This window comes from Brachyistius frenatus, unplaced genomic scaffold, assembly GCF_029030835.1.
Source record: "Brachyistius frenatus isolate BFR_SWC_R1_liver_20210118 unplaced genomic scaffold, ASM2903083v1 Contig_124, whole genome shotgun sequence".
NCBI lineage: Eukaryota > Metazoa > Chordata > Actinopteri > Embiotocidae > Brachyistius > Brachyistius frenatus.
Genome location: NW_027210723.1, coordinates 1,085,630 through 1,103,553, shown reverse-complemented (window position 1 = coordinate 1,103,553; position 17,924 = coordinate 1,085,630). Strand labels below are relative to the sequence as shown.

Genomic DNA, 17,924 nt, shown 5'->3' with positions numbered 1-17,924 from the left:
GACAGCAACAATTCAGGGTTGTGTTGGCTCCTGAATGGCAGTTTGAAAAAAAATAAAAAAATCCAACATTTCCATATCAAGCTATGAAATGAGTGGAGTCAAAAGGTAAGTCATTTAATCATGATAATGTGTGAGGAATGTGCCGTGTAAGTGATAGTTATAATTTACCATCATTCTGCAAACAAATGTTTTTTTAAAAGGTTGTTGGTTTCTTCTGAATATATTTCAGAAATATCCTCCTGTACTCACTGTGCTGCTATGTGATCCCAGAGAACATTTGCACTGGACTTCATTCTCAGAGTAAGTAATCTTCTGCACTGCACGGTGCACTTCCTGAGAAAACAAATGACACAGGGAGATAAAATAATGTCAACATTTCAATATCAACACTTCATCCTTGAAGTAATACAATTTCCACTGCAATGAGTTGCTGGAAACATGAGTCACATTTAATTAGCAGTTTTTCTCAACCCGTCATACTCATATCGTTACTGGTTGGTTTGTACTTGTGACTGCTGTTCCTCTTTTTTCCAAGCGGTTTCTCGATGGTTACACTTTTCTTTTTTACTCACGTATGCAGTCAGGTATTCAGAGCTCTGTCATTTCATGTTGCAGATCTATTTTATAGCCAAAAAACTTTCTAATAGACATTCATTGATAAAAGACACTTATTTATAAAACGACATTGTTTTTTTTTTTCCATTCACTGTTTACATTATCTTCCCTCAGTGCACACTGATGTACTTATCTATTTTTTATGACATGCATGTGGGTCTGTGTAACTGTGTCAGGGAGTACAGCTGTGTGCATGTAAATTGATTCAACAGTGCACTAAGTGGTTTCTCAAAGTAAAATGCATTGATAAATACACGACTGGCATAAGTGTTCGGCTGTAGTATAGACCCCGAGGCCTACATGTGAACAGTGCTAGCACCCACCTTGATTCTGTTGAATGTGAACTGTTTATTCAAACTTGATAAAGACCTTTAACTTTTTGTCCAGATGTGTAAAAACTGTCAAATCTAGACCTCAAGTGTTAAAGAGGACACCACAAACAGGCAGAGATAGTCTAATATTTATTCAAGGCAGTGGTGCAGCTTTCCAAACACTGAGCTTTTATTCCATCCCCGCAGGACGCACACACACACACACACACACACACACACACACACACACACACACACACACACACACACACACACACACACACACACACACACACACACACACACACACACACACACACTGTGACACTTTGACTACTAACAGGCTGCTTTCTTTTTCCATCTTGCAGCTGTGAGATTTTCATCTCAAGTTGGTATTCATTTGGAGCAGCAGTCCTTGTGCCCTCAGATCAGCATCGGGGACGATCATTTCCCAGGTGGTTTCACAAAACATTACAGTACTGCCTGAAAACACAAAGCAAATATTGTATATTTAACATGAAAATATAGCCTACAAAGGGATATTACATATATTATTGGTAGGGAAACTCTACAATAACTGTTCAGTGTGGCATTTGACCACAAACACTTTCTCTCTGAAGAGACATTATAGGAAAACTTTAACACCAATAATATAACATTGAAAGATGTAGCCTGTAGGTTCTTCATCATGCAGAAGACTCGACTTAAAATCCTGAGGGAACCCTGTGAGATGATTTTGTATTTAACCACGCTTCTGTGCATGTACCCTCAGGATTTTATATCATGTCCCAGTTCCATATCGCTGAGCTGGCAAGAAGAGGCACTGTTAAAAAGGTTGTTGGACCATCTCTTCGGGATGTTGCTTATCAAATAGGCCCAACTTTCAACTTCAGAATCAACACAAGGTAAGCTGCAGAGCATTACAATGCACGAGTGAACACTGACATCCAGTGGCTGAGCTGGTATAACGCAGTTCACCCTGTCCATGGTCCTGAACATCAAAGATCGGCCTTATCTGAGTCCCTCTGAAACACAAATACGACCTTTTATATGATTAGAGATATCATGTGACCATTACAAGCAGAGTAAGCCCTTAACGGATGATACAATACAAAGCAGGGTGACACAATCACTGTAAATAAATAATGTAAATACGAGTACTGATTTTTAAATGACGACGTCATCTGAGGGTTTAATAAACGTCGTTTTGTTATGTTTCAGATCAGCTTATCCACTGGGACTCCCGGAGGAGTTTGCATTTGTGGCCATGCTGCGCATGAGTGGCAGCACCATATATAAAAACTGGAATATCTGGCAAATGCAGGACGTCAATGGCGCCGAGCAGCTGGCCGTCAGACTCAACGGGGAGTCCAAGTCTGTGGAGTTTACCTTCACAGCGCTAAATGCCGGCAGGCACTCTGTGGTTTTCAGCGCCCCGGGGTTTCTTTTCAATGATCAGTGGCACAAAGTGGTGCTGCACGTCAGCAGGAACTCTGTGTCCCTTTTCGTGGACTGCGTCCTTATCGGTTCTCAGAATATACCCCCCGGAGAAAAGTCACTCTGGATGGCTTCACGCTGATAGGAAAGCTCAAGGACAACCCACTGATGGCAGTTCCGGTACGTCTACTGTGACAGTGATAGTAATACTATAAAGTTCACCCACTTTCAGTCCGCAATAAATTATCATTGTGGTGTGTGTATTACTAAATTTACGTGATGCCATAAGTTTGTGGCTACACCTAAAATGATGAGTTGTTTGGGCTTTTTATAGACCCTCGTTTGATTATACGCAGAGGACTTCCTCCCTGTTTCCTTCGGGGCACACTTGACATGCACAAGTGTGGAAATCCCCGAGTTTTCTCTTCAGCCTGTTTGGTTTGTCTGCTGTCCCTCCATTGAGGCTTTTACCTGGTAAAATGTGGTATTTGTTGCCGATTCTGGTCAAGGACACGAGTTGTGCACAAACTCAGGTCAAATGCATGGCTTTCAGAATCGTGCCTATTTTTGTGCGCAATTACAAAAGCAGTGCACATCCCACCATGAATCCATACTTCCCATTTATGCACAGTATAGCTCCCAGCATTGTAAATATTTAAAGCCCATATACTAATGTTTCAGTAATGAATCCCAGGCTGTAACTAATTTACTGTGCAAACATAGTGCTTTCTGCTTCTTTCTTCTTTTCTTTTTTTTTTAAACATTTTATTCTTTTTATCTTATGCTACAGACTGAGGCTAAATTGTTAATGGAAACAGCCTCGTGCTTTCGGGTGCAGTGGCGATAGAGGGCGATGGTGATGCTGTGCTGATCTTTTTATGTTTCTTTCTTTTTCTTTCTTTTTTTTTTTTTTAAATGAAGTTTGAACTCAAGTCAATGGTGATTCACTGCGATGTGACGCGAGCCCAGACAGAAGCGTGTTATGACCTCCCAGCCAGGACGGCTGGTAAGCATCGGTAAGAAGGAACATAACACAATCATCTTTAATCTGTACTTTGAAGATTTCAGGCCACAAGTTAAAAATATGAAATACTGGTTTAGCTAAAGAAGCTCGAGTTGCTGTAATAATGGAGAGGAAAATCAAATCAGACAGCATTCATGTCTTGCGCGTAAAAGTAATCCAAAATGTGTGCGAGAGGACAAGTTCGAGGCCAAAATTGGATCTTTGTGTCCTAATATAGTCGTTTCCTTAAGCCATTTTTGATAATTAAAGCTATTTAAATAGTTTAAACCAAAAACTAGTTTGTATAAAATCATTTTGGGTCACGGGAGAGGTTAAATAACCCGCTGATGCTGCCTATTGGTGGTCTCCGCAGTGTGGCCCCTCCCCGTGGTGTCCCCCAACAAACCCTCCAATCCCTTCCTATAACCAGTCATTGTATGAATATACATGAGCCCCCTGATAGCTATTGGACCTCGGACGGTCTAGATAGCAGAAGCGGATTCAGTTGGGTTGTTTTGCTTGAGGCTCCTGCAACCCAACAAATCCCAGAAAAGGACTACCACGTTTACCTTTCCTGCACGTGGGAGATCATGGCTGGGGCCCCAAGCGCTAGAGGGCCAATTCTGGTGCTGCTCCTGCAGCTCGTCCTTATTTGCTCCTCTCAAGTAAGACTTATAATGTTTCTCTTTCTCTGTTCTCTCTCTTTGTGTGTGTGTGTAGACTGATGTGGCAGAGGTGCAGGTGAGTGTTCTGTGGGTGCTTCTGCCAAATAATAAGATAAAACCTGCAGCTGTGGTGAGAGGCTGGGAATGTTTTATTCAGTAAATTTCTTACACATCTGGAGAAAAAAACAAGTAACATGTCAACTTTTGTCTGATGTTTTCTTTTTAAACTTTTTCTTTTTCAATGTGCAGTCAAATGCTGATGAATTTGAAGCAGAAATAGTTTAGAGGCTGTAAGCTATTTCGGTCTTCCACACACAGTGTTGCCTTCGAGGAGTGTACAATCAGGCTGTGCACCTGCTCTCTCTTTTTCTTATTAGAAGAGGGTTGTTTTGAGAAGTTTAAGGAGATATTTTTTTCTTATTACAATATTATTATTTTACACAGAGGAGCCAAGGAACCCCTGGCCCCCCTGGACCTGCAGGTGTACCAGGAATTGATGGCATTGCTGTAAGTCCTTTCAGCTCTGCAACATTGTCTATAATGTTCCAGATAGTTTGCAAATAGTTCATCATTTCCTTCACTATAAACACTGAATCGCTGTTGTTTTAGGGTGAAAGGGGAGAGGATGGCGAGGACGGTCCAACTGTAACTATTACATTTCATGAAAACTTTAAATGATGTATTGGATTGGTTTTCATTGTAGTTCTTTTCAGTGAATTGTGTGTATGTGGAACCTTTGTTTTCAGGGACCTAATGGAGATGCAGGTAAACCCGGCTCCTCTGGACTACCTGGAATTCCTGGAAATGACGTAAGCACTCTATCTTTAATATCTTATATGTTGGCTGCATTGTGGGCTGTGAAGAGGTCAACATGCACTCTTTAAACCTGCAAAGGGGGTGGAACCACAAAGTGTGACCCTCCCACCCGTATAGGTTATTTGCACAAACGAGTCTTGCAGAGTGACCAATGAAATTGCAGATGAAGTGGGAGATCTTGGGGACATGTGTGCAAAAATGTGAGGAATTTCTTAAACAGGATGAACAGATCCAAATGTCCTTTGTAAGAGGGCAAACAAGGGTCTGAGTGAAATTAACTTTGGCTCCTTTCAAAGTGGAAAGGCAGGTTAGGAAAACATTACACTGGTGTTGATGATAAAGACCCTGTAGATAATTTTAGTTAATCTTAAAGGTTTATGTATTTAAAATCAGCTCACTTAAATTCGAATTTAAATGTATAAGGAATTGTTTTATGCTTTATGATTCACTGCCTGTATACACCGTACACCTACAAGGATCCTGAAAACAATAGGAGCCTTGTTGGCCGGCCTCTGTTGGTATCTCCCTTTGAGAATCCTCAAAACAGTGAGGAATGATTTCTTTCAGTGCACTTGTTTGAAATGAGCCGGAGGAATGTGGCTCTGCTTTGGTTTGTAGTCTGAGAGTTTTGCCCTCTGCCTCGGTGCTGACTTTTTCTGTGTGCTTGTTAAGTTGAACACACTCCTGTGGATGTCATGGCATGTTCAGAATAAGACCTGATGAAGACATACTGAAATACTTTAGAGGAGTGGGTTAAAGTCCAGTTAATCCCATTCATGAATGCAGAGGATCACTCCCACACGTGTGTCATTGTGTTATGATGACGTCATTTGGGATTTTTAAATATCCACAAAAGCATCACCGGCTGAGGTAGTGGGTGTAAACCTGCGAACATCTTTTCAAAATATCGAACATATCTAGGTGTGAATAGATGCTTCAAAATTTGTTTAATGTATTCATTTAGCTGAATGTCTCTTCTCTGCAGGGTTTGACGGGCCCCATTGGAGATCTTGGGCCTGACGGTCCCCCTGGACAGAAAGTGAGTGACTAATGAGCTGCTGCTTTTCTGCTTCAGAGACTGTCAGTGAAATGGTGCCAAGCTGCTGTCCAGTCTTTTGGCATGGCAGCAGGAGCCGCAGTGCATAAACCAATTCCTCATGACAAATGAGACTTAATCCTGCAAGTCTTGTGTGTAATCTCCGTGGGGCATGAAGCCCCAACATCGGTCCTCATTAGGCTAAACATTGCTGGGTCAAGTGTGCCCAGCTCAGTCATGTGATGAGCTGGAGGAATGTTAATGCGGACCGTCTGCAGGCTCACACAGCTCAATTTGACCTGAAAAGAGTATTTCAGTATATGATGTATCTAATATGTTTATCTGCATTGTTTAGGGGGAACCTGGTACAACTGGACCTCGTGGACTACCTGTGAGTAGCATTTCCTCTCTAAAACTGCCAGTCCGAGGATCAGATCAAAATCACATTCTTATTTCTTTACATCACACTGAGTCGTGCTCTATGTGTCTCTTTAGGGTGTTGGGCCAGATGGATCCCCTGTAAGTATCACAGGTTATACTGTAATTTATAATATTTGGTACCATTTAAAAAAAAAAAATTTTAAAATCCAAGTAGTGATAATAACAATGATTACCTGAACTGTGAACAGGGACCACTGGGGCCCGGAGGACTTCCGGGTGAAGTGGGAAAAGTTGGATCACCTGTGAGTAGAGACAGAGAAACTGACTCGTGTTTTATATGAGGTCTACAGGCTAGAAAATACACTGCAGCGTCAAACACTACGAGCATGAGCAGTGAAGTGGTGGTGAGCTACCATGACAGATCACGCGTGTTTATCTTCATGTGCTGGTGATGATAACCAAAATGTGAAAATCACTCCAAGAGGAAGTGACAAGGTAAAGGTGAAGCTGCTTTCATTGGATGGATTAGTGGCATCACTGAAACCTATTTACAGATTCTTTAAAGCATCCTCCTCCTATGATTCATGTAAACAAGACCCATCTGTACTTTATACCACTATACTGTGTAATGCAGTGTCAACGAACTGAAAGAGGTGTGATGCACGATACTTCAAAATAGTGACAGAACACACACATTCACTATGCATCACACACTGATTATATAATCAAAAAGTACATTTTCCTGTCAAATTGAATTCAGCTTTTTGATACATTTTAAGTAAAAAAATAAAAATAAATAAAGCCTCAAGAATCAACACAAAATATTAAAAAAAATAATCATGTCATCAGATTAAATTATCAGAGAGGTTATTTTTTTTATTAGGATTTTATATCCCATAATTTACATGTGTATTATAGTTAGGACTTGTTCTTACAACAGTTTTGCCTTTTGGCTATGGCTGTCAGTGTCATACCAGTGATTATGAATATACAGGTATAGTTACAGTCTGGTTCTAGCATTTTTCACCATATTGATAAATGTCAGAGTTTCTCAAAAATATTTAAATAAGCATCATATGAAACTATTCATTAAAAATACACCTTACAGCCAAAGTAGAAATAATCAATTCAAATTCCCCTGAATGACTGTTTGCACATAGAAGTGAGCCTGCTACGCTGATGAACCTAGATAGATAGCTTTCGTGTGGCCCAGAGATAAACACTGAAAATCACATTGTAAGTGGGTAATGTATGATTTCATTTATTGATTAGCAGTACACTTGAACCTCCGATATAAATATTATTTTACTCTCATCTCTTTTGTCTCATACTTACACAGTGCATTCATCTTCCTTGAGTAGGTTTTGACACCCTCATGTCTCTTCCCACAGGGGTCCATGGGTGTGAGAGGGCCACAGGGACCTCTGGGACCGACAGGGACCAGAGTAAGCTTCATTTGGCATCTGACATGATTTGCAAATGATTACATGTGACTTCAAATTCTATGAAGGAGGTAGTATGATGCAAGCCTGTCATTTCTTTGGCCTTATAGTGATGCCAATGCTGCACGCTGCTGTCCTTCTTTTAGTGTTTTTCAAGTTCCTCTAATCCATCATGATAACATGCAGTATAAAAATGTTAACTTGTATTTTCTCTCCATTTCAGGGTGCAGCTGGAATGCTTGGCAATACCGAACTGGTAACGCATTGTTTTCTGAATTTTAGGAATACGTTTTCTCTTCTGCAGGGATGCTTTCTGACTTTTAGTTTGTTGTTTAGTGTCCAAACTCGTGTCCACCGGGGACTTCTGGACATCCTGGGCTTCCTGGCATGAAGGTGAACAGAAAAAGAGTTTTGTGTTGCTGTAAACTTACGTCAGTGTCCCACAACACAGTGTGTTTAACTGGTCCTCCTTTCATTCTCTGAATGTTTTCAGGGCCACAAAGGTGTAAAAGGTGAAGCAGGGGAACCTGGGAAACAAGGGCACAAGGTAAATTACATTTAGGGAGAAAGTACTGTTTGCTATTATATGAATTGGTACAAACACTGCATACAGTTAATGTATACTCCTAAAACTGCATAAACAAGGACCTAAATACATGAATGTCCTCAATGACTGCCACAAGGTTCCACATCAGAAGAAAATATGCATGACTTCAACTTAAAAAGGGGTATTCCCGACACCATTGAGACAAGTGTTATTCGTGCTGCTCTATTTGGAGAAAAAGTGATACAAGCCTCTGTGTAATTCCTCAGACTCCTTGTGATGCACGGACGATGATTTATTTGAAATGATGTTCAAGCACAACTACCCTCTCCCTATAATGTGCCCATGGACTATATAAATGGAAATGAGTCTGGGCCTATCTCCCTTTACCCCCTCCCCCGGCTGGGATATGATTTACTGTCAGTCTGCGCTCCGTCCCTGAGAATGATTTTCTCCTTGACTGGAGGTTTAGTCTGAGGAGCCTTTTGCCTGCCTTCCATTCACAAATTCACAAATATGAATATATTTACAGTTAAACATTATAACAATAACCTGATGTTGGTTTAAGAGGAATATTTCAAGATAGGGAAAAGGAATATACAAAAAACATGCAGAGCTTCTCTTTGTTTTTTGAATTACATTAGTACATGTGATATTAGATGTGTTTAGCACTGATCTTTTATTCATGATAGTGTCCTGTTATGCCAGACTTCATAAAACACACACACTAATTTTTCCTTTACTTATATATCTGTGAAAATAAGATGGTTTTTACAAAAAAAAAATTTCATCAAACCGTAAAAATTCAAAGCCTTTCTGTTCATGATTCACTGGTTTGGCTGACTTTCATCTTTCTCTGTTTGAAGAGAGAAAACATTGTCCCAACAAAGGAATATGAATTCTGAATGTTTCATCAGCCCTTTGAAAAAATGTTGTTCTCATTTCCCTCCTGTTCTGTGCGATAAACAACAGCCGACCTGTTTTCCTGCATTTATTTCTGTTTAGTATGTCATATTTTACTATCATCTATGAATTGTTTAAATGTCTAAAAGACATATTTAAAAGAAGAAATGATCTTTTTTAACAGCAGAAAATGTTCACAGCCAGAGACCAGAGTCACCATCTATCCTAATGGAAATGCTTTGTCGTGTCTCCCCCAGAGACGGCACAGAAATTATTTGTAATTTGCAAGGCTGGAGAACGGTTATTTGGAATTAAATACTTCTCTGCTTTTGCCCTCTTGCAATCCATTTAAAAGTGGATATTAAACACATTTCAGAACGGATGACTCATTTTTTAATTAACACACAGCGATAAGAACAGCATCCATTTTATTTTTTTCTGCCAAAGAGAGGTGCTGACGGGATGCCAGTCTCACCATGTGTGAGGGTGTGGCCTCAATATTACTCTGTAATGTGGTTAAATCTGCTGTTTAGTGTTTCTACTTATTAACTTTATGCTGTTTTTCTACTGACGTTCTTTCCTTTTCATTCCCTCAGGGTGAGGAGGGGTACCAGGGCAGTCTAGGGGAGGTCGGCTCTCAAGGACCAACGGTTAGATACAGTACTTATTACATGATATTGGAGTTTTACACTTTGTTCTTCATTGTGTCGGGTTCCCTTCTTTCTGCTCACTGAGGCACCTGCTGGATCTGTTTGTCATTTCAGGGACCTCAGGGAATTCGTGGAGCCACAGGAATGATGGGCCCCAAGGGAGAGATGGTAGGTGATTCTACGGTTTTTAAGCCCGCGTTACCTTTCACATACATCATGCTCTTCCTGAATTACTCACACATACAGGGTGAATTACATCAATAATTAGCGACTGTTACTTTGAATCCTTTGAACAGATTATACTAATAATTAACACTTATGTTGTTCTCTGGCAGGGCACTCGAGGTCATGATGGAGATCCAGGTCCCCAGGGTGTCGCAGGGGCAACTGTAAGCTCATCCTTCAATAGAAAAAGCAGTTCTTTAGGAAATGGGACCTGTGTGAGTCGTATGTAATTGAGTGCATTGTTTCAGGGAGATCTAGGCCAGAGAGGCGTAATGGGCGAGCCTGGGCCTAATGGTGAAACGGTCAGTACCTCATTCTCATGGACATAAACAGTTTCAAATGTAAAAAAATAATAAAAAGAGTCACTGGATATTGTTTGTAAAGGTTATATGAATGGACTAAATGTTTTGTTGCTTTGTGTTCAGGGTGTTCAAGGGACCAGAGGAATAACAGGCCTTCCAGGTCCCAAAGGAGACTCTGTGAGTGTCTGATCAATGATGACAAAGAATCCCATAACTGTCAAGACACATTCACGACAAAAAAGGAATTTAATTTTACTTTCTGATTTTTAATTACTAGGGCTTACCAGGTGTGGATGGTCGTGAGGGTATTCCTGGGATGCCTGGAGCAAAGGTAGAGCAATAATTGTACCGCTTCATACTAATAATGTTTTGTTGTAATATTTTTAAAAACAGGGCTTAGCTATTTTGCTGTTTGGAGCAGAAGTAGCTTCATTTTTTTTTTTTTTTCATTGTCTGTTTCCCCACAGGGAGGCATTGGGAATTCAGGTGTTCCTGGAGAGGTTGGACTTCAGGGGCTTCCTGTGAGTATGACCTTTGACCCCAAACTGCCACAAATGGCTCCTGATTGGATTGGACCTCAGTAAACTCTCCAGGAGCAGTTTCAAGGATCATAGCTCAGGCACAGTTAAATACTCAGCTCCACATTTCTACTGCAGTAACAAGGAGCACTCTGAATTTTATAGCATGAAACACTTGATATGTGTGCAGAAGACTGACATGACACCTCATGAACATGAAAGAGTCATTATGAGTGTTTGTCATTCAGAGTCATTTGGTCAATTATGTAATTTTTATGGAAAGTAGACACTGTTTAGGATGTGTTTGTTATGACAACTTGACATGAACCTAGACAACATGAACTGTCATAAACATGTCACCCTGATCTGTACCACTGTAACTGAAGTTAAAGAAATTATTCAATGACACTGACTCTGTTAGAAGTAGTTAGATTGAGGATTAAAGGTTTGGGTTTGTTAGTTAAATATCCAGAACAAAGACATCCCAAACAACGTTAACTTTGCATTTATCAAAAGGGACATAACTGACCAAATAACACATGACAGGTGTCTTGTCAAAGTAAAGTGTTAACCATATAATAAAGCTGATCTATTTTGTGTGGGTTATATTTCAAACAGATAATCAATGAATCCCACCAGTACACATACAGCAGTGATTACTGTCTTCCTATTTTCTTTTTTCTGCCTTCCTGACTGACTGTTGGCGCTTTATGAAAGAGTTGGTAAACTTCAAAATCATCACCTGATTTAAATACAGAGCCACTGAACCTGCCTCCAATGTTTCTTACAGTTAGATGCATTTTAATTTAGAAATGACACTTCCTGTAAGAAATATTTCTCCTTTAATGGACCAAAATGTTATTTTTGTTTTTGTTGTAGCTCAAAATGTCTTCTCTGTTTTTAGGGTCTGCCTGGTGCACCTGGACCAAAAGGCTTGGGTGGCCTAAAGGTTGTTCCATTGACCAGTTATTAAATGTTTCTTGAATAAAAAAATGTCTTAAACTATTCAAATCCGAATGTACTTTTGATTGTTTCTTCACAGGGAGACAGTGGTCAGGACGGCCTCCCTGGAACAATGGGATCCACCGGAAAACCAGTAAGTACGAGCAGAACACACGTCGAAACATTGATCTTTTTTTTTGTCACTTCTTTTGTGTCACGGTCTCATTTTATTGTCACACCGCAGGGAGAGCGAGGAGAACAAGGAGAGTTGGGACCTGTTGGACCCATCGGGGAGCCTGTGAGTATTTTTTTCTTGCTGACTTTCTGTTGACTTTGTTTTGTTCATATGTCAGTTTCAAAACCTAACCTTTGATTTTCTTTACTTTCTCAACATTTTCTCCTCATCCCTGCAGGGAGACGTTGGGGAGCGAGGTCCGTTAGGTCCGGCTGGCAAACCAGGACCCCGGGTAAGTTATGAACACATGAGTGAAGAGGACAATTTAATTAAATTTTAATTTCTTTTATATTTATCCATGCCTTTATTTTGAAAATATATTCCTTTTTAACCCCTGTAAAAGCCAATGTGTTAACCAACAATTGTTAGAAGTAATAAACAGAAAACCTTGTGGAGAATACATCCACGGGGAAAGGCACCAAACATCAATTACCACTTGTTTTATTTTGATGCTCTGAAATGAAAGAAGCTAAAATGAGTGAAGCTTCAGAGTCTCTAGTCCTGGCTGTTGTCTGACTGGAATGTCTCAGAGAATAGACCGAGCTGGGATCTCACATGAGGTCTATTTTCACAGTAAGGGGAGACGAAGCAGGGGACTGAAAGAGCTCTCTGTTCTCCTGGCATTCCTCAGACAGTCTGTCAGTGATCAAAGGCAGAGTGGCACACACAAACATGCCGGAGAGAATAACTATCAATGCTAAGCTTTTTAAAAAAAAAAAGAAAAAAAAAAAAGAAAAGTTAATTACGAGCACAGCATGTGGATGTCTAATTCACAACATATTTGTGTTTCAACAAGTTATTTACTAAAACTGTTCCTATTTGACCTGTTTCAGCACTGGATTTATGAAATCGCCTCAGAGTAATTATCTTGTCTTCTAAAGGCTCCTCAACATTTCAACCCTGCTTATACTCACGAGATATGCATGTGGTTTTTTTTTTGTGTTTTTTTTTTTACAGGGATCCAAAGGTGACCCTGGTCTTTCTGGTCTCCCAGGTCCTCCTGGCCTGCCTGGGGTGAAAGGAGAGCGGGTAAGAAAACCACCACTGAAAGACCTTCTAACATTTAGGACAATTGTCTTATGAAGTAAGAATGAGATTAATGCTCAGCAACAAACAGCTGATTAGCTCCCTCTAGTGTAGACAAAAGAAATACACTTCTGAATTCTGCAGGTCATCATGAAATGGTCATTTAGTCACATTTGGATTTTGTTAATTCCAGGGAGAACGTGGAGAAACAGGACCCAAAGCAGAGCAGGTATGAAACTCTGATTCTAAAGATGAATTCTTGCTTAATATTAAAATACTACATACATATTACATATTAAAATACAATAACAGGTAGGTTTCTTTGCATAAATGATTTACACATTGTGTTTTCTTAGGGAGAACAAGGTGACGAGGGAAATCCTGGAGACAAAGGAGATGTTGTAAGTTGTTAAACTAAGTAATATTTTCACTTATTTGAACTGTTCAGCCTCACTTGACTAAATTTACTGATGTTTCCATCCTCTGTGTTTTATCAATGGTGTCATAGGGTGAGGCAGGAGAACCTGGGTCGAAGGGAGAGGTGAGTTCAGACACATTATTTTAGCAGCTCTGTTTTCCTGTTGTGTCAAACCAGTAAGAAAGTGCTGCAGTTTAGTAACATTTATCGGGCCTGCTACCTTTTTTCTGTTCAGACTGGTAACCCTGGTGAGGCTGGCAGAAGAGGTCCCGAGGGAAGTCGAGGCCAACCTGGCATTGAAGGGCCGCCTGGCACACCTGGACCACGGGGCATGCAGGGGAACAGGGGTGCACCTGGAGTCAGAGGGTCCCAGGGTCCTGCGGTAAGTCAGAGAGAAAGAAACGTACAGAGAAAGTGGGGCAGAATAAGAAAGAAAAAAGCCGAGTCACCAAAACTCTGAAGCCTGAGACTTACTTCTCTCTTCCCACTTCTTTCTAATATGATGAAATGTTGTCTACTTCCTGTGTCGTAAATGCACCACGTGTTTATTTACACAGCACTTTAAAAAAAACAAAAAAACCTGTTGTGCTTCACAACAAAGACAAATGGAAGTAAAAGAAGTGCAGTTGGGCTATGGGATGATTTATTGTATTTCTACTTAAGAGCACTTCAACTTTTGTGAGACGACATAATTTGGTTGTATAGTCGACAGTAATAAGTTAGAGACGTGAAGTACATCATAAATTTCATATTGATGGAGCATTAAAATGAGGCTCGAGTGAGCAAGGACGTCTCATTTTGTTAAACGCCGGTAGCTTCAACGACTTCCGCCCCCACATTTCTGTACGTGTTTCCATGTTGATTTTCTTGTTTATTAATGGGATATACATGTTTATTCGATCCGATCGGGAGTGGTCACTTGGGACACGTGTGGAGAAGCATGGTAGTGGTAGGGATCACCTGGGACGCATGTTAATTCCAGGTGGCTCAATGTTGGTAGTTTTGTTTATATTAAAATCACAAAAATGACAACAACGATTTTGCTATTGTACAGTAAACATTTTAACAACAAATCCCACATTCTGCACAACTTTCCTTTTACTGTATTTTCACATCAAAATTCGGACTTTTTAATTGTATTGGAATATAAACCTCACTAGCTGCCAGTTGATGGACAAAAAAAAGCCATGATGGTATTTTGAGCTTAAACCTCCTCTGTCACTCCCGTCAAGTTAATTTGTTTTCTGACTGATATTTTTTATATCCAATTCTGAATAAACCTAACTGTGTTCTGCACAGTTAACATTTCAAGTATAACTTTCAAACAAATTCACAGTCTGCTCCTATTAACTCCCATCTACTCATCGACTTATCCTTCCAACTTTTCGCTTGTTATGGTCAAATCTCAAGAAAATACTTATTTTTACTCGTGCATCTTGCCTGAACTTTACAGAACATGAAAAAAAAAAAGGCCCAGTAGAGTGCTTCTCCCTTCCCACTTTTATCTTTATCATTGCGATGGCCTTCATATATATTTACTCATGCAAATAAACTTAAATACACAAATATTTGAAGTACCAGGGAATAACAGCAGACTCCAAAAACAAGATGCTGTGGAAATGTTGTTTTACTGAGATTTTAAAGTTTTTGCATCCACCAAATGCTTCAGTTTATATGAGCCATCCCCACTTGCCGCAGGCACGCACGCACTTTGACATCTCTGTAGAGGAGGCAAGTGAAAACAATGTTTCCTTATCAAGATCAGTAAAATCCAAACTCAAACTCAACACTTGTGTTGTTGTTTTCAGGAGAGCAGCCTCCCTTTAGCTTTAACATAGTGCACTTTGAGTTTATTAAACCCAAGTAATCCCAAAATTCAAAGCAAGTCAGTAAATTAGGAGGAGCTCTGATTTTCAAATGATAACACTGGTTTGGAGTATTTACGTAAATGTTTTAGACACGGTCATGAAATCTGTTAAGTCCTCTTTTTTCTTGCAGGGTAAAGAGCCGAGTGATCAGCACATCAAACAAGTTTGCATGCGAGTCATGCAAGGTAAGAAAATTCAGGCCTTTGACCCCATTTATCATTCCCTTGAGCCTCATTTCGTGGCTTTAATATTTCCCAGAATGCCTCAATACACAAGCACACACAGAGCCGCCCCTCCATTGTCTCATTGATCTGGGTGGTTGCTGAGTACTCTGAAGTTCAAAAAGGTAATGCCTCATAACCAAAACATGAAATAAGCTTCAGCCTTTGTTTATTTGATGGATGAAAGATTCCTACTCCGAGCTTTAGAAATGTTTCACTGAAGTCACCACCTGTGTTCTCTTTATTCTCATCCTTTTACATCTTCACAACTCATCTCCTACACTCATGACTTTTTTATGCCCGATGTGCTGAAAAATTAATTTCACCTCCAGCAGACCTGCATTCCTCTGCTCCATGTGAAGAGTCTGCCTGGAAAGGAAACCTTTTAAAAAAAAATAAAAATAAAAAGAGCAGTCTAGCAGCCAATGCATGAATTTTCATCAGGAGCTAAAAACTGGAATCTTAAGTGCAAAATACCATGCAGCAAGGAGTCACAGGAGATTAATATTAGATCCCTGCAGCATGAACATACATTTTCTGTCGCTGATTGCTCGAAATAAAGAGTATTATCTCTTCACTGCTCAATTTACTGAGGTTCTATGGAAAGTGGTTGAAAAACAGGAGAGGCTTGGGGGGATATCATGACCACAGTTTCACCTCGCTCAAGTGCAGTGCTTGGGATCTTCACTGTAAACACAACTACAAGAGCTGTTGGACTATCTCCCCTAGGAGAATTGCTTTGGGCTTTCAGGAATCAGTCTTCTTATGTTACGGCATGATTAACAGCAAAGTTTCGAGTCTTAAAGAGTCCCTTGAAAAACAGCTGTTCAGAAACATTCAGTGTCTTGGTGCCAGTTTTGCATCTAATGGTTCATCGTTTTCTTTCTGTTGTGCTTCAACAGAACAACTGGCTCAGTTAGCTGCTAGTTTAAGAAGGCCAGAGTCTGGGATAGCTGGCCTACCTGGAAAACCTGGACCTCCAGGGTCCCCTGGGGCTCCAGGAGACAATGGCTTCCCTGGGCAGGCTGGAATGAGAGGCCTTCCAGGGCTCAAAGGGCCACCAGGACACTTGGGACAGAAAGGACCCAAAGGTAACGAAGAATGAGAGAGTGAGAGAATCAGACATGAAATAAAACGATGGCATGTCTGTCTTTGCTGCACACAAATGCCTTCCATCAATGATACATGTTACAGGTGAAATGGGAGACAGAGGGTCCAGAGGGCCAACTGTGCGAGGACCTAAAGGTCAGCCAGGACCTCCTGGACTTCCCGGTGAGTACATTTTTGCCTCTGCATGACTTAAAGGGTATGTACACCTTTTTAAAGTCTGTCTTACACATAAGGAAACACTTTCTGGTTTGTAATAATTTATCCTGTTCTTAGTTTTATATGACTGAGAACACCATCCACACTATCCTTGTTTGGTATAAAAATGTGTTAAAATGAAGCCAATATGAGGCTTCAGCAGAGTAAGAAAAGAGATCTATCAAAGTTATGGTCTCTGGAGTATCTTTTCAATACAAAACAAGGAAACAAAAAGAGGAGTTTTGCCTCAAACTGCTGAAGCTTTATATCGCCTTTAGCTGTGAGGACTGTGGGTTTTGTTCCTCATCACTTGGGAAGCCTGTGTGGACAGGAAGAATGACTACAGCAAGCAAACACGTCCATTGCGTATAAGGGCATGTAACTGTTGTAATGAGATAGACTTGAAAAATTGTGAAACTACACTTCAAACCTAGCAACTGCATGAAATGAATTTTGTGATCACAGGGGAGCCAGGCAAACCTGGCTACGGTCAGGATGGTCGGGACGGGCAGAGGGGACCTCCTGGTGTTCCTGGACAGCTCGGGGTGCCTGGGCCTCCTGGTGCAGCTGGTCCTAATGGTTACTGCGACCCATCAGCCTGCAACCTCCAGGCTGGGGCCGCCCACCAGTCTCTGGATGTGAAGGGACCTGCAGGGAACTAAGAGACACTCTGGCAGAGACAGAAAGACTGTTGGATTATCTCCCGAGACACAACATTTTCCACACTTCTCTTCCCAGGGGCTGTGGTTGACACGGTGCCTCTGATACATTAACCTGTAGTCTTGTGAGCATGTTTTGTGCCAGCCACGTCTACATCAGAAGGATCCAGCTTCTCTGAGTCATGAAACACACACAAAATATTGTGTTTTATGAGCTGCAAAAATCAAGCTTGTTGTGGTGTGTTTCCTCTACCCGAGAGATGTTTTGATGTATTCACCATTGTGCTCACATTTCTGAGATGATATGAAATGACCAAAAATGTTTGTTTATCCCACTCTCCTGAACCTCTGCCTGAATTTTCTTTTCGTGTGCTACATTTAAGGTTTGCTTCAAATTTTTTT

General features: G+C 40.6%; 1 protein-coding gene and 1 pseudogene across 1 annotated transcript; both read left to right on the top strand.

The window, feature by feature from the left end:
* Positions 1 to 88: 88 nt before the first annotated feature.
* On the top strand, positions 89 to 3,792 carry LOC138629968 (collagen alpha-1(IX) chain-like; annotated as a pseudogene).
* Positions 3,793 to 3,897: 105 nt separating this feature from the next.
* Positions 3,898 to 17,917, top strand: col9a1b (collagen, type IX, alpha 1b). Its single transcript, XM_069713958.1, has 32 exons — positions 3,898 to 4,031; positions 4,476 to 4,538; positions 4,641 to 4,676; positions 4,778 to 4,840; positions 5,833 to 5,886; positions 6,239 to 6,274; positions 6,379 to 6,402; positions 6,513 to 6,566; positions 7,656 to 7,709; positions 7,930 to 7,962; positions 8,043 to 8,099; positions 8,200 to 8,253; positions 9,750 to 9,803; positions 9,918 to 9,971; positions 10,139 to 10,192; positions 10,277 to 10,330; positions 10,454 to 10,507; positions 10,608 to 10,661; positions 10,798 to 10,851; positions 11,753 to 11,797; positions 11,891 to 11,944; positions 12,035 to 12,088; positions 12,204 to 12,257; positions 12,983 to 13,054; positions 13,245 to 13,280; positions 13,408 to 13,452; positions 13,560 to 13,592; positions 13,705 to 13,851; positions 15,468 to 15,522; positions 16,461 to 16,649; positions 16,753 to 16,830; positions 17,329 to 17,917. Exons 1-32 carry the CDS (start codon positions 3,957 to 3,959, stop codon positions 17,523 to 17,525), a joined length of 2,040 nt encoding a protein of 679 aa, XP_069570059.1. The 5' UTR covers positions 3,898 to 3,956; the 3' UTR covers positions 17,526 to 17,917.
* Positions 17,918 to 17,924: the final 7 nt, after the last annotated feature.